This window comes from Oncorhynchus kisutch, linkage group LG16, assembly GCF_002021735.2.
Source record: "Oncorhynchus kisutch isolate 150728-3 linkage group LG16, Okis_V2, whole genome shotgun sequence".
Classification (NCBI taxonomy): domain Eukaryota; kingdom Metazoa; phylum Chordata; class Actinopteri; order Salmoniformes; family Salmonidae; genus Oncorhynchus; species Oncorhynchus kisutch.
In genome coordinates this window covers 37,918,627-37,938,676 of record NC_034189.2, presented here as the reverse complement: position 1 = coordinate 37,938,676, position 20,050 = coordinate 37,918,627, and the positions used below count along the sequence as shown (strand labels likewise).

Below are 20,050 nucleotides of genomic sequence, written 5' to 3'. Positions count from 1 at the left end.
CTAACCCTGATTCAGATGACCGTCCTACCCATGCTAGATTACGGAGACGTAATTTATAGATCGGCAGGTAAGGTTGCTCTTGAGCGGCTAGATGTTCTTTACCATTCGGCCATCAGATTTTCCACAAATGCTCCATATAGAACAGACACATCACTGCACTCCATACTCTTCTGTAAACTTGTCATCTCTATATACCTGTCACAAGACCCACTGGTTGATGCTTATCTATTAAACCCTCTTAGGCCTTAGTCCCCCCCTATCTGAGATATCTACTGCAGCCCTCATCCTCCACATACAACACCCGTTCTGCCAGTCACATTCTGTTAAAGGTCCCCAAAGCACACACATCTCTGAGTCGCACGTCTTTTCAGTTCGCTGCAGCTAGCGACTGGAACGAGTTGCAACAAACACTCAAACTGGATAGTTTTATCTCAATTTCTTCATTCAAAGACTCAATCATGGACACTTACTGACAGTTGTGGCTGCTTTGCGTGATGTATTGTCTCTACCTTCTTGGCCTTTGTGCTGTTGTCTGTGCCCAATAATGTTTGTACCATGTTTTGTGCTGCTACCATGTTGTGTTGCTACCATGCTATGTTGTCGTCTTAGGTCTCTATGTAGGTGTCGTGTTGTCTCCCTTGTCGTGATGTGTGTTTTGTCCTATATTTTTATTTTATTTATTTTGAATCCCTGCCCCCGTCCCCGCAGGAGGCCTTTCGCCAGGCCGTCAAATAAAAAAATGGAAGAATCATGCATCTGTCTCGAAACAGGGGCAGCGGGAAAAAAATACATATTTTGTGCACTTAAATAGCAAATGGAGGATGCTTTTCATGTGATTTAAGCTGATGGGAGAAACCTAATTACCGTGACTAAACGGTCACATTGACTCCCTTCATGACCGCCAGTAATACGGTCACCGCAACAGCCATAGGCACAACACACAATGGCTAATATAGCACACTGTTTTCCAGGGCTACCGTGGCACGTACTGTAAAGCAGTTCTGTAAAAATGTATTGGTGTATTTAAGTGAAAGTTAGGCCTACACCGATACTTTTTTACAGAACTGCTTTACATAACTTGCCACAATAGCCCTGCATCTGAGGATTTCTTATATATATATATATATATATATATATATATATATATATATATAGGCTACTGCAAATGTAAGACATACTTGTGTCCCAACCTTACATTGGATCCCTGTCAGATTCCCATCACCTAAGAGCCTCATGTGCACCAACAAGTTCCTCCATGGCTTGCCCCCTCTGACCTGCTCTGCCCCCCTCCTGCGGTCTCTGTTCCTCAGACTTGGACTTCTCACCCTTCATATACAAAAGCTATGAGTGTAACAAAATTGCATGCGACTTAGTAGTGAGGAAACACATTGAGGATCAAGTTAGTTGATACCATACAGGCTTATAGTAGCCAAATCAGGCCTTGAAGGTGTTTAATTTGAGCCACCCCAAAAACCGTCCAGTTTCTCTTCGCACAAATCCTTTACTGAGCACCAGAACACAGTCACATTAAAACATAGGTATATTTCATTTCAACTGTATAATGCATACATATGATTAGTTTAAATAATTAATCTGAAAACAATCAGTGGTGCTGAACTTCTATGGAATCATTTACATACAATTATTTTAATCTTATTTCAGAGACCAATGACTTGAAGAAAAGAAAAAAAAAGATCACCAGACAATTCCCAATGGCATTATTTATTTTTGTGAGTGACTGATTCCATCCCTTCCAGCTATTTGCCGTTAAATAATATATAAAAAAGACAATAAATACAGCTGGGCATAAAATAAGATGAGTACATAGACGAGCACTGATATATCATAGTCTTCATATATCAGTTTTCCTGACCAGTTAGACACCCTCGTACACACCGAGGACACATGGAAAGACAGGCCCATGTGTCAAAGACAGACCCATGTTATGTTGCTGTAGGATCGGGCAAGTACGTTCTGTATGTGGATTCTGAGTGGGAGGGGGTTCTCTTTCATTAAGATGGATAGAGGGAACAATCCTTCTGCCTTTCGTCCTGGCAGTGAGCACTACTTTCTGTTTGTGGGATTATGCTAGATACAAGCCCAGAGGTCGAGGAATACAGGACAGGAGTATAGCTGAGGGGGTGTGCTAAGGCCTCAGGCCCAAAGCCCTCATCGGCCTCCAGTAGATACCAACCAACCACACCGACAGACACAGAGCAACAAACAGAACTTGACCGGCGACACAGTACAAAAATAGGTCAATAAACGAACGTCAATCGCATTTATACAAGCGAATTTCCCCTCCTTCTAAATTGTTGTTTTTGTTAAAAGAATTGTGCTATGATAAGAAAGTGCTCTCCCTGACACAGTTACCGTAGCAACAGCGAATGTCTGAGGAAAAAAAAGAAAAAAAAAGGTCAGACACCACATTTACTAAACATAGAATTTACCTGCTCAGCATTCAAGTAAACCACAAAGTCATACAGAACACATGATGGTAACACTTCAAAACAGATGGTCACTTTCAGAAAAAAAAGTCACTGAAAACAACCAAGTTCAATTTCATCCCATTGTTCTGATTTCACCAATACTTGAATAAGTGAATTTCAGTGAACCTTAAAACCTGAACAACAAAAAACAAGGCAAAAATAGGTCCTCTTCCAGAGCCAAAAGCATGTGTTCGTTAGTACTCAGATTAAGTGCGTCTCGCACCTGCTCGAAAACAAAAATAGTTTATTTTACCTCTAACCTATTCCTTTGATACAATTTGTTTTTGGTGCAGCCTTTGCACACAGTCAGTCAGTACAGTGATTCCTCTGGAATAATATGTACATATTCAACAGTTTGTACAGTGGCCAGGGTGGCGCTATGACTACAGCAAAGGATAGAGGATTCAGCAGGGTTTGGGGGGCAAGGGGCTGAAAGTGAGTGAGGAGGAAATATGAAGATGATATTGCTCACACACACACAAATTAACTGGCCCCGCTCTTTCCCTTCATCTATCACAACTTACCATGTCATGCATAGACAGAGACACACACCAACCAATACAAACAACCACAAACCGAAGCACCCCTGTCCAAACACAGTGTGTCCATGTGTGCCTCATACAGAAGGTTGTGTTGACGATCAGTGGAACCAGCAAGCCAGTCACAGGTGCGTGGGGGGGTAAGAACCAATAAGCAAGAACCGAGCAAGAACCAATAAGAGAGCTAGTATTACAGGTACACCAAACCCTCTTCTCTGACAGTGGGGGGAGAGAGGGGTATTTTCATATGAGAATTCAGTGAATACTGAAAAAGATTGACAAGTTAAAAATAGAGCAGATGGAACTCAGGCCAGAACAGGAGCAGGGCCAGTGGTCGCCCAGCAATGAGTCCTGAGAGGAGAGCAATGAGTCCTGTCAGTTCCCTGCCGCCATGCCACGTCCCGGTTCCAGAACCACAGCCAGGAACCAAACCACAGAGGTCCAAGCGTGGTGGGGGCACAGCGGGGGGCGGGGGCAGCGGCCCACAGGGGTCATGTGACATTAACCTCCATCACGTGGTCGTCAGTAACAGGCAGCACCAGCACCTGCCGCCCCTGGCTCCAATAGAACACCTGTCCTGGACTGAAGGGCTCCAGCCGGGGCATGGGCAGACCCCTCTGCTGCTCCCCACTGCCCACCGAGTGGATGCTGCCCCGGCTACGGATGCTGGCCGTGTCGCCCTGGTCGTCCAGACCTTTGTCCAGCAGGGACATGGTGTCGTTCTCTAAGCAGCTGTCTGTTGAGCGGCGAGAGAGAGAGGGAGACGAGCGCGAGTGCATGTGACCGAGTGTGTGTGAGAGAGAGAGTACAACACATGCTGTAATAACGCTTGTAAGCAAATAATATAAACAGCGTATAAGAGGTTGACAAAGACGGCACAAAATATAGACCACCATTTTGTTAAGTAATGGGAGACATGGCTACGGACTGAGCTTAAGTATCGTTTTGTAGCTGTGGGTTACATACCTGTGTCCGGCTGAATGGCTGGGACGGCACTGTGGGGCAGGTACTTGAACACTTTGATGTCGGGGAAGGGCAGGTGCCCAGCGAACAGGGGCATGACCTCCATCTGAACCCTGTGTGTGGCGCTGGCAGCCACGGGCATGGACACCACCCCCGAGCTCTTGCCACACACCGCCCAGTTACTGCTGTTGTCCACCACTGCAGACAACACACACCAGGGTAGGTAGGTAAATAACGGACATGGACGGACACACACACACACCTTCCCGTGTCCTACCTTCATACATGAGCTTGGTGGTCCTCAGGCCCTCTATTTCTGTAGACTCCTCCTCCTCCCCTTCAGTCTCGCTGGGCTCTGCCTGCCGTGTGATGGATACCTCGAGGCCACAGAGGGCGCCGGTGCGACAGTGCTGGTCTCCAGACGACGGCAAGATCTCGGCCTTCAAGCTGTAAAGGGTCTGGGGAGGAGGGTTTAGCAGAGTCCACGGTTAGCAACATTGAGCGATGTTCGAGAACCAGAACGGCGTTTGTTTGTGATGAGAACAGGGTTGTGTTCATTCGTTTTGCAATGGAAAACAAAAAAAGATGTGTTTCTCTTTCATGTGGTGCCTAATGATGGGGACCCAGAGCTGGGTCTTGAGTATACGCACAGAGACCCGGTCCAGCTGGAACTCGTAGCGGTAGGGTTTGAAGGCTGTGTGTGCGTCAGAGGCGGAGACGGGCGCGAAGCTGGCGGAGAATGCACACTGCAGGCACAGCGGGAGGTGTTTGACCCAACGCATCTCCCACAGGCAGAACACTGACTGCTGACTGCACACCGTCTGAGGAAAAGAGGATCCGAACAGATGAGTGAGTGAGCGAGTGAGTGATGAAGTGTGTGCACGGTCAGTTACTCACCTGTTGTGTTTTAGCATTGAATGAGAGCAGCTCCACCGGGATTGTGGGCTGGCGCTCTGTGAGGACCGGGTCCGCCAGGTGGAAGTTTGTGTCGGACACGTTCTGGAGACACACCTGTATATACTTCCTGTGTGACCAGTCAGAGGAGTCAGATTCTCAACGTCACCATAGATTCCTTACTAAATGACTGAGCAGACACGTCAATGAATATAATATAATATATAATATATATTACCCAACGCAGGTTTCAAATACTGCAATTGGAATTTGCATTGGGTGCATCACTCAGTAAATACATTTTAAAAAGGTTCAAATTAAATCATGCTGTATTTTTTTGCACACATCTGTGACTGTGCGTGACAAAAATGTTTCCCCATACAGTAAAAGCAGATGGAGTGTGTGTGTCCTACCTTTTCCCAGCAGAGAGTATTGAGTGCTTGGCTTTGAAAGGAACATAGAAGGTGAGGGATATGAGCGTGGAGTAGATGGACCAAGGACAGTCGATGGAGACCTATGGAGAGAGAAAGAGAACACACAGGGCTGTTAGGCATGGTCATGTTCATTAGGGCACAGCGTAACAAAACACTTTCAAACATTTTGAGGCGGAATACTCATTGGACAAATCCAGGTAGTCCCTATGTTTCAGTCTGTTGTCTTCTGTTGGGAGCCTAATGAACATGACCCAAATATATGACATAAAGGTGGTCCTGGGGTTCTATAGGTTAGGAGGACAAACGGTCTTCTAACCTTCTGGTCGATATGGATCATGCCACTGTCTGCCTGACTGTGGTTCTTGGGCCGGTGGCGAACCTCGCCATTGGTGAGACGCTCGATGTCGGGCTTGAAGGGCGTGGGGGGGATGTGGCACAGCACCTCCAGCTGGAACTCCAGGGTGTGGTAGGGAGGGGTTGGGGGCAGGGAAATGCTGGTCACCTTCTCCGATGACTGAACAGAAAGAGCACGCTCCCCCACGAGCTCTGCAAAGAGATGGAGAGAGGGTGCGAGAGAGCGAGAACAGAAAATAGTTAGCAACAGCATAAGTAGGGAAAGACCTTTAGCGTTCCATGCTGACTGCGTCTCCCCCTAAGGACCGAGGGTCATTGATCTCCATGGTAACCCCCAGCCCTGCCTGGGCTAATATTAGTGATTGGAAGCAGTTGCTAGTTAAACAAAAGGTGTGGATTGCAGTCTCTCCCCGTCTATAGACTACTTTCAATGTAACGAGGCAAATTTGTTCATCTGGATGAACTATCCCTTTAACCTCTCTGACCCTTGACCCAGAGTGGGTGGAAGGAAGACTGACCTCCCGTGCTGGACAGGATGGTAGCAGAGCAGCAGCTAGAGTGGAGGATGGGCATGGAGTCTGTATTGCTAAGCTGCAGCGCGTCACCCTTCTTCACACTGTAGTGGCCTGTTGCTATGGTGAACTTCACCTTCTGGGGAATGCCTGCCAACAGGTTGTCTGGAGGGCAAACACAGATACACAGTCACAAATGTAAAAATACAAGGATGACCCAGTCCAACAGGCAGCGATTAGCATCCATTGTTTATGGCAAAAGAGGGGGACAGAGGGCCAGACAGACGGACCTGAGAGGGGCTCGATGGTGAGCTGTGGCTCCTGGGAGTAGACCTCGTACTGCACCACAGGGTAGATGTGAGACTGGACAAACTGGACTCTCCCCACACTCCCGCACAGCTGACGTAACGTGTACGAGCCCGGCTCTCCAGTCTAGAGAGAAAAGGGCGAGAGAGTGGAGAGAGATCAAAAGAGAGACCGACAAGGAGTGATAAAGTGACACTTGACCTCTAACTGACAGCGTTCCCCATTCTGCTTTAATGGAGAGGATGCAAGGAGATTAGAGATTTCTTTAGACAAATTGAAAATGATCCATGGGGTGGACTTGGACTCGAGACATGACTGTTGATATTATAGGAGGCTGAAAAAAAAGAAAACGTACAGGGGCCGTGAACAAGATGCTGTTGTCGCCGGGCTGTAGCGTTATGTCGCGTGCCCTCAGCATCTGGGCCCCGTCGTCCACGGCCACCGCTGCCGGGAGGGCCCCGGCGGTGGGCGTGTCTAGGGAGGCTGAGCTGTCGTGGCGCCGCAGCAGCAGGTGCATGTTCTTACACACCACCCCCGTGGAGTTGAGCGAGCTGTCCGACGGGCTGCGGTCCTGCATTTCATAAAGCTCCAGTGCGGGGGGTAGTGAAGCGCCCATCCCGGCCCCAGCTAGGGGGCTTCCCTGGGGGAACAGGACCACCCCGTCCCCCTGGCCTTGTGGTCCCTGGCCTGTCCTCCTCTGGGTGCCGCCCGCCCGGCCCCTCGCCCCGCCCTGCTCCAGGCTGAAGTGGAGAGTGGCAGCCAGCTGCTCCACCTGCACGGCCACAGGCATCAGGCAGCGCACGCGCAGCTCCAGCTGCAGGGCGGCACCCACGTGCACCACGGCGCCAGGCGGGCTGAACTGCATCTGGCGCAGCTGGGCGAATGCCGCCATGCTCAGAGCCACAGTCTGGTCTGGAGAGACGAGAGGAGGAAGAGGGGGATGAGAGAGGGAAGTGGCGAAAAGCTAGCCACTGTTTACATGTTTGACCAGTTTAGTTGGAAAGTCTCTCAGAAGTTGAGACAACCAGACAAGGATCCTTGAATTTTTCATTGTGCAACTTTCAACTTTCTTCCTGCATCAATGAGAACAAACAACTGACTGTTCCTGCCATGTCTCGAGTGTACGTGGTGTGTGTGTGTTCACCTGTGGGTGCCGGGGCCTGGCTGGCGAAGGTAAGGATCACCTGGTAGAAGTGCTTCCTCTCCTCCTCTGTCAGGTTGGCGTCGCCCGCCAGCAAGGCACTGGTCTGCAGGTAGCTGGCACAGTGAGTCAAGGAAACCTGAACTAGAAGATAGCCAGGTGTCTGTATCTGGACTATTTCAATGCAATGGGAGAGTGAAAGGAGAGAGAGAGAAAGCCTTCAGAAAGGATTCCCTACCGAGCATGCGGATTGGATAGGAGTAAAATAGTAGCCAACCTTCCTTTGTGGTCATTATTCATCTAGCTACCCATGATGGAAATCTTTAGTCCACCCACTCATTTAACAGATGACCTCTCAAACAAGTGACAGCACAGAAGGCTGGGTTGTGTTCAGTAGACACAAAATGGGGGAAGGGTTAGAATAAATAATGCTCTGAAAAGGTATGAACCAGGGAGGTACCATCTTTCCAATAGGAGTCCCACGTTTTTGTTTTCCGTTGAAAAAACGTAGCTACGGTTGGCCCTATTGAATGTACACCAATGAAGACATTGTCCGTGTTGAGAGCATCTAAACCGTGATGTATTATGGGTAAATTGTGGCTGACTGACCTACAAAATAACATTGAGTAGTTATTTATGATGCAAGGTGATTCGTAGTCAGTCTCGATTAGCCTTTAAAATTGGTTGCAATGTCGAACACGTCCACTGAGACTGATTGACATTGGGTCATATACACAAGGCACAGAACAGAAAAAAACAGAAGGAAACAGACAGGGACTACCTGAACTTGTCCAATGGCAAACACTTGTTTTGTTTTGCAACAGTGTGCTATAATGAATACGACCCTGTAGTGAGGTGGTCAGTGTGTAAACTCTTTGTCAAATCATGAGGTCAGTGATCTTCAAGTCAGAGCTCTAGAAAGAGGCCTGAAAGAGGCTCGAGTTTCCGAGTTGGAATTCTGAGTTATATGACTATTCAAAACGATTTTTCCCCAGTCGGAGCTTGTTCCCCCCCCCCAGAGTTCCCAGTTGTTTTGAACGCAGCATTTTTGAAGGATACTCCTCAGTCTGCTGCAAGAGCTTCTGACACTCGGCCATCTGCTTCCTGGTATGAGTCACCTGCAGGCTCCACCCCTCTGCCACGTAGGACCTCAGAGAGTCATCAAGGAAGCCCTCTGCTCTCTCCGGGTCACCTTTCTTCCTACGCACACAAACCACACACACAGTTAACACAGTTTTTATTCATTTAGGATCAATCAATTAGAGCAACCCTATAATCTTTCATTCATTAGTCATTAGCACATTTAGCTGACTGGGGCTAATCATTTTTCCAGCAACCTTCATCGTTTGAAAACTTACACATTATACCACATTAATCTAAATGATTCCCTCACTGGAAACACCATTCAGAGATGGAGAGTGGGAGGCAGAGGGCAGAGAGAACACAACAAAAAGATAGAGAGAAAGGCTTACATGTAAAACTCAGCTAGACTCTTTCCAATGAGCCGGGATGAGCGCATCCTGCCTATGGCTCTGTACATCTCCATTGCAGCATGAGACAGCTCCTGAAAAAAGGGAGGGAGGGAGAAAGGGTAAGAGAGTGCAATAGAGGGGGAGAGAGAGAGATAGGGAGGGGGATAAGGATCATCAGAGGACAAAGATGACATTCACTAAATAAGAATGTTTAGCTCTGTGATGGCTTTCTGCCCCAGTGCCTAAAGAGAGCAGGCCCGGAGGGCAATGGGGCCCAATGAACTAGATACCAAAACTATAAACAGAGGCACTCTGTCTAGGAAGTGTCCCACACACACACATAACATTATGAAGCATAATCAAAGCTCTAAACAAGGACTACTGTAACTGGCTACACCATTATCCACCTAATCAACATGGCACTTACCAGATAGTGTTTTTCAAATGCCTCCACAGACGATAAGGCCTCATTGAGTTTTTTGTAAGGGCTCTGCAGGCTGTTGACTGTAAGAGAGAACACAGGAGACACTTAGACTCTCTCTAAAGACCATTTCAGCTTTTTACTAAGTCCTCACAATGATGTGTTTGCGTTAACAGTAAAAGTAACCCACTTCAACCTCAGAGTCATCTGTACAACAGAGGGCAAAGCGGTTTTGACATGGCATACAACACAGCTCAACCATTATCAAATGACACCATCCAACATTATCCATTCTAATGCAATGCTCAGGTACTACTACTTTATAACTAAGGGCCTATTGTGAACCAACTGAGTCTCCAGCACACCTGTGTTAGCCTGCTGAGCTAAAGCCTAGGGCATATATTTGTGTGTGTGCGTGTGTGTGTGTGTGTGTGTGTGTGTGTAATACCCGTCTCTGGTCTCTCTTCCCCCAGGCCAGCCAGAAGGTCTACGGTGCGGTTTAGGTCCTCGGAGGTGGGGCCCTTCTCAGCCACCAGGCCACACAGGTAGCCCAGAGACTTTAGCTGGGAACACAACAACACACGCATCACAACATACATAGGGCCACAATGACAAGCTGGAAATGGAATCGTACGACGATCACCAGAAAGTGTGTTATCAGAGTTTCTTGACCACGTAAAACCCCCAATAAACCAACACATAATACTCCATAATGACAAAGCGAAAACAGCTTTTAGAAATTATTGCAAATTCATTAAAAATAAAAAACAGAAATATCTCATTTAGATACAGTTGATGTCGGAAGTTTACATACACCTTAGCCAAATACATTTAAACTCAGTTTTTCACAATTCCTGACATTTAATCCTAGTAAAAATTCCCTGTCATAGGTCAGTTAGGATCACCACTTTATTTTAAGAATATGAAATGTCAGAATAATAGTAGAGGGAATGATTTATTTCAGCTTTTATTTATTTCATCACATGGGTCAGAAGTTTACATACACTCAATTAGTATTTGGTAGCATTGCCTTAAAATTGTTTAACTTGGGTCAAATGTTTTGGATAGCCTTCCACAAGCTTCTCACAATAAGTTGGGTGAATTTTAGCCCATTCCTCCTGACAGAGCTGGTGTAACTGAGTCAGGTTTGTAGGCCTCCTTTCTTGCACACACTTTTTCAGTTCTGCCCACAAATTCTCTATAGGATTGAGGTCAGGGCTTTGTGATCGCCACTCCAATACCTTGACTTTGTTGTCCTTAAGCCCTTTTGCCACAAATTTGGAAGTATGCTTGGGGTCATTGTCCATTTGCGACCAAGCTTTAACTTCTGACTGATATCTTGAGATGTCCCCCCCACCTTCCTCCAAACATAACGATGGTCATTATGACCAAACAGTTCGATTTTTGTTTCATCAGACCAGAGTACATTTCTCCAAAAAGTACAATCTTTGTCCCCATGTGCAGTTGCAAACCGTAGCCTGGCTTTTTTGGGGTGGTTTTGGAGCAGTGGCTTCTTCCTTGCTGAGCACCCTTTCAGGTTATGTCAATATAGGACTTGTTTTACTGTGGATATAGATACTTTTGTACCCGTTTCCTCCAGTATCTTCACAAGGTCCTTTGCTGTTGTTCTGGGATTGATTTGCACTTTTCGCACCAAAGTACGTTAATCTCTAGGAGACAGAACACATCTCCTTCCTGAGCAGTACGATGGCTGCGTGGTCCCATGGTGTTTATCCTTGCGTACTATTGTTTGTACAGATGAACGTGGTACCTTCAGGCGTTTGGAAATTGCTCCCAAGGATGAACCAGACTTGCGGAGGTCTACAATTTGTTTTCTGAGGTCTTGGCTGATTTCTTTTGATTTTCCCATGATGTCAAGCAGAGGGGCACTGAGTTTGAATGTAGGCCTTGAAATACATCCACAGGTACACCTCCAATTGACTCAAATTATGCCAATAAGCTTCTCAAGCCATGACATCATTTTATTGAATTTTCCAAGCTGTTTAAAGGCACGGTCAACTTAGTGTATGTCAACTTCTGACCCACTGGAATTGTGATACAGTGAATTATAAGTGAAATAATCTGTCTGTAAACAATTGTTGGGAAAATTACTTGTGTCATGCACAAAGTAGATGTCCTAACCGACTTGCCAAAACCATAGTTGGTTAACCAGATATTTGTGGAGTGGTTGAAAAACGAGTTTTAACAACGCCACCCTAAGTCTATGTAAACTTCCGACTTCAACTGTATGTATTCAGACCCTTTGCTATGAATCTCTAAATGTATTTATTTTTTATTTAACCTTGATTTAACTAGGCAAGTCAGCTAAGAACAAATTCTTATTTACAATGACGGCTTAGCCCAGGCCAAACCCTAACGACGCTGGGCCAATTGTGCACCGCCCTATGGGACTCCCAATCACGTCCGGTTGTGATACAGCCCAGAATCAAACCAGGGTCTATAGTGACGCCTCTAGCACTGAGATGCAGTGCCTTAGACCGCTGCGCCACTCAGGAGCCCAAGTGCATCCTGTTTCCATTGATCATCCTAGGAGATGTTTCTACAACTTGATTGGAGTCCATCTGTGGTAAATTCAATTAATTGGACATCATTTGGAAAGGCACACACCTATCTATATAAGGTCCCACAGCTGAGAGTGCATGTCAGAGCAAAGAGGTCGAAGGAATTGTCAGTAGAGCTCCGAGACAGGATTGTGTCAAGGCATAGATCTGGGGAAGGGTTCCAAAAAAAGCACACTGTGGCCTCCATCATTCTTAAATGGAAGAAGTTTGGAACCACCAAGACTTTTCATAGAGCTGGTCGCCCAGCCAAACTGAGACGTTCTTCTGTGGAGATGGGAGAATCTTCCAGAAGGACAACCTTCTCTGCAGGACTCCACCAATCAGGTATTTCTGGTAGAATGGTCAGACAGAAGCAACTCCTCAGTAAAAGGCACATGACAGCCCACTTGGAGTTTGAAAAAAGGCACTTTAAAGACTCTCAAGACAATAAGAAAACAGATTCTCTGGTCTGATGAAAACAAGATTTAACTATTTGGCCTGAATGCCAATGGTCATTCTGTGGGGATGTCTTTCAGCAGTAGGGACTGGGAGACTAGTCAGGATAGAGGGAAAGATGAACGGAGCAAAGAACAGAGAGATCCTCGATGAAAACCTGCTCCAGAGCACTCAGGACCTCAGACAAGGGCGAAGGGACACCTTCCAACAGGAAAACGCATGAGTGGCTTCGGGACAAGTCTCAATGTCCGGGAGTGGCCCAGCCAGAGCCCGGACTTAAACCCGATCGAACATCTCCGGAAAGACCTGAAAATAGCTGTGCAGCGACGCTCCCCTCCAACCTGACAGACCTTGAGAGGATCTGCAAAGAAGAACGTGAGAAACTTCCCAAATACAGGTGTGCAAATCTTATAGCGTCATACCCAAGAGGGTAATCACTGCCAAAGGTGTTCAACAAAGTACTGAGTAAAGGATCTGAATACTTACAATACCAGTCAAAAGTTTGGACACACCTACTCATTCAAGGGTTTTTCTTTATTTTTACTATTTTCTACATTGTAAAATTATAGTCAAGACCTCAAAACAGCTTTGCACACGCTTGGCATTCTCTCAACCAGCTTCAACTGGAATGCTTTTCAACAGTCTTGAAGGAGTTCCGACATATGCTGAGCACTTGTTGGCTGCTTTTCCTTCACTCTGCGGTCCAACTGATTGTGAAGGCCAGGTCATCTGATGCAGCACTCCATCGCTCTCCTTCATGGTCAAATAGCCCTTACACAGGCTAGTGTGAAAATGTCTAAAAACTTGTTTTTGCATTGTTATTATGTAGATTTATGAAAACATTTTATTTAATAAATGTAATCAATTTTAAAATAAGGCTGTGCCATAACAAAATGTGGAAAAAGTCAAGGGGTCTGAATACTTTCCTGAATGCACTGTATATGTAGGTAGGTAGGTAGGGTACCTTCTCTGTGGCGTAGGTCCACAGGCCGACAGTGTGGGAACAGTTGGCCTCTAGCTGGGCGCGGTCGCAGCAGCCCTCGATCCTATGCAGCACTTCCAGACAGCTGAGGAACACCCAGCAGTCCAACGCCCCCTGGACCACAGACACCTACACACACAGGATGAGCATCTCTAGATTTACATTTTACATACTTTTTTGAATCCACAAACCTTCTCCATCTGCACCCCACACACACAAACACACCGCTCAAGCACAAACCAAAGCCAATGTATGACACCAAAATGAATGTTTCCAACCAAACTCTTTTTGGCAGGAGGCAACAGAGTTACACAATGGTAGGGGAAACAATGGAATGTGCATGGCCAGAATCAGAGTGTTCGAGGGGATCAGTTTGAGCAAGATGAGGTGCACTGCAGAATAGTTCATCTTCATCACATAATGAGTAGTAATTTGGGACCGAAGGTGATTCGTATGTCAGCAGTTTGGCCAAGTCGGACTGCAATACAGTACTCAAAAACGCACTATACCTCGAGCAGGCGCAGCTCCTGGACACAATTGTGCAGCAGCTCCAGGGCTCGTTGGGTGACCTCCCAGGGCCTCTGGAGGAAGATGAGCAGGGTGCACTGGCGGGAGAAGAGGTAGCTGCGCAGGTCCAGCAGGCTGGCCTCACCGCGCTGGATCAGCTCGCGCTTCTCCATGTCGATGGGCCGCCGCAGGAGCAGCCCGCTCCAGCGCTTCACCGTGGCACAGAACGAGCCCAGCCAGTTGGCCCCGTCTGAAAGACACAACATAGAAAGAGACACAACAGACATGGACACAAGAATAAGATTTTGCCCTGAGTAGTACAGTAAACATACACACAAATAGGCCTATAGTAAAGGTAGGCGGGGCTCTACGCTGACCTTTTTACAAGGAGCACCTAAGTTGAAAAACGTAGGCGTACATGAATACAGTTTGAAGCACAATTACATATTTTGGGGGGGGTAATAAAGCTGGAATACTTCATTTTTCTTAGCACACTGGTGCTGCTAAATAAACATTCCAGATCACACAGCTAAATATTTAAGCGGATATGCATGTAAAAATGGTCGCACTGTAGAGCCATGGTAAGGGTAGTAAACAATGCCACTCTACCTCCAGCCCCAAAATTGAGGACATACTGAGTGAAGAGAGCGTCCAGCTCGTCATACTGGACCAGAGCATCCTCAAACTGCTGCAGCATCTCAAACACAAAGGCCAACTCCTCCTGCACAACACACACACACACCCCCCCATTGGTTAAATCGGTTACAACTGCTTCCCCTGCAGTAGAGCATGGATGATTGACAGGCGGTGGGTAGGGACCCACCTGCACCATGAAGTAGTCACAGAAGCTCCAGCCGGGCTCGGTGCGTTTCTCGCGGAGCGTGCGCATGTCATCCTCGAAGCGACCCAGGTTCTTGGTGAAGGACATGAGCAGCAAGGTGCGCAGCTTGGTCAGGAAGGAGTTCCACGAATCCTGGGACCGAGACGACTCCTTCAGAGGGTCAGACAGAACCACACACCTGAACCATATTGAGGGGAGAGAGAGAGTGGGGGGAGGTTGTGTTAGAGAGAAAAGTCCTCCTGGAGAGCCACACTCCTGCAGGCTTTTGCGCCATCCCTCATCTAAACACATCTGATTCTACTAAATGAGTTGCTCAGGTCCTTGATAAGATGAATCTGGTGTGTTACACAACAGAAATGGATCAGAAGACAGCATGCCCCCCCAGTAGATCTCCAGGAGGAGGGTCCCTTGGTAGACAAAATAGCTCGGATTCTGTTCTAACAAGACATAAGAGCGGTGATGTTGCCGACCTGTCGCTCTGCTTGTTGCAGAAGTCGTTGCGGATCTTGTCTACGATGGAGGTGCGCGGCAGGATGTTGGTCTTGTTCTTCTTCTTGGCTTCGCTCTCCACCACCACGATGAGCCAGTCCACCGAGCCGTGCAGCCGCAGGGTGCTCTGCCACCGCAGCATGCCATCCTTCACCGACACCTTGTACATCTCTGTGTCCTGAGACACACACACACACACACACACACACACACACAGAGTGTACAAACCATTAAAAACACCTGCTCCTTCCATGACAGACTGACCAGGTGAAAGCTATGATTCCCTATTGATGTCACTTCTTAAATCCACTTCAATCAGTGCAGATGAAGGGGAGGAGACAGGTTAAAGAAGGATTTTTAAGCCTCGAGACAATTGAGACATGGATTGTGTGCCATTCAGAGGGTGAATGGGCAAGACAATAGATTTAAGTGCCTTTGAACAGGGTATGGTAGTAGATGCCAGGCGCACCGGTTTGTGTCAAGAACAGCAACACTGCTGGCTCAACAATATCCTGTGTGTATCAAGAATGGTCCACCACCCAAAGGATATCCAGCCAACTTGACACAACTGTGGGAAGCATTAGAGTCAACATGGGCCAGCATGTGGAACGCTTTCGACACCTTGTAAATTCCATGCTAGGGATGCAAACTGACCCTCATTAAGCGGTCAACAAACTGTAAAACATTTTCCAAACAGTAAAATGACGTGCCCCCCAAAAATTCTATCAGATCTGTATATAATGACGAGATGCTTATGTTCCCGCCCTAACAATGTGAGTCATCCCAAGGCGGGAAGGCAGGCGACAAGCTTAGGCAAGCTCACATTTCTGTACAGCACTTTGAGATATCAGCTGATGTACGAAGGGCTATATAAATAAATTTGATTTGATTTGATTTGACAAGCTTAGGCCCAAAATAAGCCCATAGAAACTAATTGGACTTACTTTGGACAGATTATGGCTAGAGTGAAACCTCTCGCTTTGCCTCTTCCTCTCTGATACGATGCATGCATATAAGGACTGGCCATTTTTCATTAAGAGCTTAACGGAAACATGCAACAATAGCAAGCCTATCATCTTACAGTCAAAAGGCTATAGCCTATTATTGAACATGCAACTCCTGTAATGGAGGAGCCAATAAAACATCATTTTCAAACATTTGCCAAAATGCAATTAGTGGAAAACACAGTTCAAAACAGCGTACCTAATGTTCCATACGTGACAGAGATGAAAATCTCTGTCAGAAACTTAGAAAGAGGGGGAATCTAATAGCAACTACTATTGATGGCTTGCTACATGACTAGGATTGTGCCATTGGCTTATGGACAATGACAGAAAGGTGATACGAAAACCATTAGAACAGGAGAGAAACGTTGGTTAACAGCATGACAAAGTCCATGTAAAATAATTGCCTCCACGTTTCTATGGATGGATTTTCCCAAGGCTACTTTGAAGCAAGGTAAGACACGCCTCATTATTTGAAGTAAAGTAAAAACGGACAGGTTTCAAACAATTATACTGCCTCAAGCTCACATTGCAAAGTGGTGGGTGACGGGCTGATAGTCAATGGTAGACAGGCTACAGCCTATGCATCCGAATGGCGAATGGGAGGCGTACTTTACATGTTGAGATTTAGAAATAAAAACAGCGTTAATACACCCGTATAAGACGAACACACAAACCGCTATTGGAGCTCTTGTGAATCATAATAAGGTGTTGAATGTTATGACACCAACAATGCCGGTCTGTCCAATATGTTCTTACTAAATCAAATAGTGACTAGCTGACTACTCACACAACAGTCTGTCCAGTATATGTGCAGGAAGGGGAAGGTGAGCAAGGCTCTATTTCCATCCTTAGGAAGCAGCTCCTCTTTGAACTGAACAAAGTTGGCCTCGAGGTGAATCATCTTTGGTGCGCGTCCGTAGGACCTTCAGATGAGGAGACATTGGCATTGAAAACAAAGGAACTTAAAACAGTCAGCCACACACTCAAACACGTACACACACAACTTTGCGGTAATCACACAGTTGCGCATGCCTGCACACACACATCTGATAGCGAAGTGCAAACATCCCAATAGCTCACCTCCTCCACTCCATGGGCTCCTTGGGTAACTGCTGTGCCAGAGAGGTGTAGAGGGAAGTGAACAGGCTCTGGTCGCCAGCACCTGTGTGTCGGGGTTGAGAGACAGAGTAGTGAAGAGAGAGAGAGAGAGAAAGGGAAAGCAGACAGGTACTCTGCTTCCAACCAGCATCTTATTCCATTTTCAGGGATCAACAAGATCTGTGACTCTTTTGTTTCATTACATTTTATTAGCTAGCCATCTAGCTAGGTCTCACTGCACACCTTAGGCTACATCATAGCGAACTATACTAGCTAGCTAGAAAATATGTTCTCGAAAGTACGTCCTGTCAGGGTATTGTCTAGGTTGCCTCTTCAACCTCAGGAGGCTGAATAAATTTGACTTGTCACCGAAAACACTCACAAAATTTTACAGATGCACAATCAAGAGCATCCTGTCGGGCTGCATCACCGCCTGGTACGGCAACTGCTCCGCCCACAACAGTAAGGCTCTCCAGAGGGTAGTGAGGTCTGCACAACGCATCACCGGGGGCAAACTACCTGCCCTCCAGGACACCTACACCACCCGATGTCACAAGAAGGTCAAAAAGATCATCAAGGACAACAACCACCCGAGCCACTGCCTGTTCACCACGCTATCATCCAGAAGGTGAGGTCAGTACAGGTGCATCAAAGCTGGGACCGAGAGACTGAAAAACAGCTTCTAGCTCAAGGCCATCAGACTGTTAAACAGCCATCACTAACATTGAGTGGCTGCTGCCAACATACTGACTCAAATCTCTAGCCACTTTAATAATTAAAAATAGGATGTAATAAATGTATCACTAGTCACTTTAAACAATGCCACTTTATATAATGTTTACATCCCCTACATTACTCATCTCATATGTATATACTGTACTCTACACCATCTTGTCTATGCCGTTCGGCCATCGCTCATCCATATATTTATATGTACATATTCTTATTAATTCCTTTACACTTGTGTGTAAAAGGTAGTTGTTGTGAAATTGTTAGATATTACTGCATGGACGGGACTAGAAGCACTCGCATTAACATCTGCTATGTGACCAATAAAATTTGATTTGAACTTGTCATTGATACATTGACAGTCCTCTGCTCAAACTTGAACAGCCAGCGCAGTGTACTACTTGTAGCTCTTCTTATACAGGCCTCGTTTGATTAGTAGCTTGTTAACTAACTAGCTAAAAAATCACGAGCCGACTTTGTAAAATAAGAAAGTGAGGGGATGCCGAAATGCTGCATAAGGAATAGGCTATTTTATTGGCTAGTTAGCTACTAACTGTAGCCAAGCTAGCAAGCTATGCCCTTTTCAAAATTGTCAATGTTGGACTTCTGAAACAATCTTTAAAAACTGTATACGGTAGCTGGCTAGCATGCCGGTTAGACAACATAGGTTATCTGCAGCGGCCACTGCATTGGTTGAGGTGTCACTCAGATTCACACGGCACAGCAACCACTGAGGTATACTGTAGGCTAACATTGCTAGCTAGCTAACGTTAACGAGACAACTCAAAGGTTAACTAACATGTCACAATCGGCTTGTTTTCCATTGTGTAGATTATTGGCGTTTCTTCATGGGTCTCCATGGATTCCGAGAGTCAACATTAGTCCTCCATTTGAAAGTGAACAATATCACTAGCGTTGTTATCAGACCTGTACATTTCTGTTTGTATCGAATTTGGGCCTTTTTCCTTTTTCATTTCCTGTATGTCCCTGACGACATCCGGCACAAAGTCAACGAGAATAATGCCGCGTTCATGACTTCATGATATGACCTCGTTTTTCTTCCCGAGTTCCCAGTTGTCTTAAAAGCACCATAACTATTGTGTGTGTGTGTGTGTGTGTGTGTGTGTGTGTGTGTGTGTGTGTTGGAGTGTCAATATAAGTATGTGTGCATAGTCAGAACGAGTTTGTGCAAAAGCGGTCAATGCAGATATTCTGAGTAGTTATTTGGCTTACTATACTGAACAAAAATATAACACAACATGCAACAATTTCTACGATTTTACTGAGTTACAGTTCATAAGGAAATCAGTCAATTGAAACAAATTCATTATGCCTTAATCTATGGATTTCACATGACTGGGAATATAGAAATGCATATGTTGGTCACAAATACCCCCAAAGAAATGGGCCTCACTATGGGCATTCAAATAGCCATCGATAAAATGCAATTGTGTTCATTGTTCGTGGCTTGCCCATACAATAATCCCACCGCCACCATAGGGCACTCTGTTCACAATGTCAGCAAACCACTCATCCACACAACGCCATACACGTAGTTTGCAGTTGAACGTACTGCCAAATTCTCTAAAACGACAATGTTAAAAAAAAATGTATTTAACATTTATTTAACTCGGCAAATCAGTTAAAAACAAATTCTTATTTACAATGACGGTCTACACCGGCCAAACCCAGACGATGCTGGGCCAATTGCACGCTGCACTGTGGGACTCCCAATCACAGCCGGTTGTGATACAGCCTGGATATGTAGGTGGCCTATGGTAGAGAAATTAATATTAAATTATCTGGCAACAGCTCTGGTGGACATTCCTGCAGTCAGCATGACAATTGCATGCCC

The 20,050-nt window shown here is 46.1% G+C and overlaps 1 protein-coding gene across 1 annotated transcript; it reads right to left on the bottom strand.

The window, feature by feature from the left end:
- Positions 1–1,706: 1,706 nt before the first annotated feature.
- Positions 1,707–19,202, bottom strand: LOC109906675 (trafficking protein particle complex subunit 10). The gene is made up of 23 exons (XM_020504504.2): positions 18,995–19,202; positions 17,449–17,530; positions 17,156–17,291; positions 15,343–15,539; positions 14,855–15,050; positions 14,641–14,752; positions 14,034–14,281; positions 13,507–13,653; positions 9,974–10,088; positions 9,532–9,608; positions 9,105–9,196; positions 8,692–8,832; positions 7,636–7,748; positions 6,847–7,403; positions 6,476–6,617; positions 6,192–6,350; positions 5,636–5,865; positions 5,299–5,399; positions 4,889–5,015; positions 4,642–4,812; positions 4,269–4,449; positions 3,995–4,189; positions 1,707–3,764 (listed from the first exon to the last, which is right to left on the bottom strand). Exons 1-23 carry the CDS (start codon positions 19,053–19,055, stop codon positions 3,520–3,522), a joined length of 3,825 nt encoding a protein of 1,274 aa, XP_020360093.1. The 5' UTR covers positions 19,056–19,202; the 3' UTR covers positions 1,707–3,519.
- Between the last annotated feature and the right edge of the window lie 848 nt (positions 19,203–20,050).

Coding starts and splice junctions, on each gene's coding strand:
- LOC109906675 (XM_020504504.2), bottom strand. CDS start 19,055: ATGGAGACCCATGAAGAAACGCCAATAATCTACACAATGGAAAACAAG. Junction 13,654..14,033: donor AGGAGCTGCGCCTGCTCGAG/GTATAGTGCGTT, acceptor CTGTGTGTGTAG/GTGTCTGTGGTCCAGGGGGC. Junction 10,089..13,506: donor GGACCTACGCCACAGAGAAG/GTACCCTACCTA, acceptor TTGTGTTCCCAG/CTAAAGTCTCTGGGCTACCT.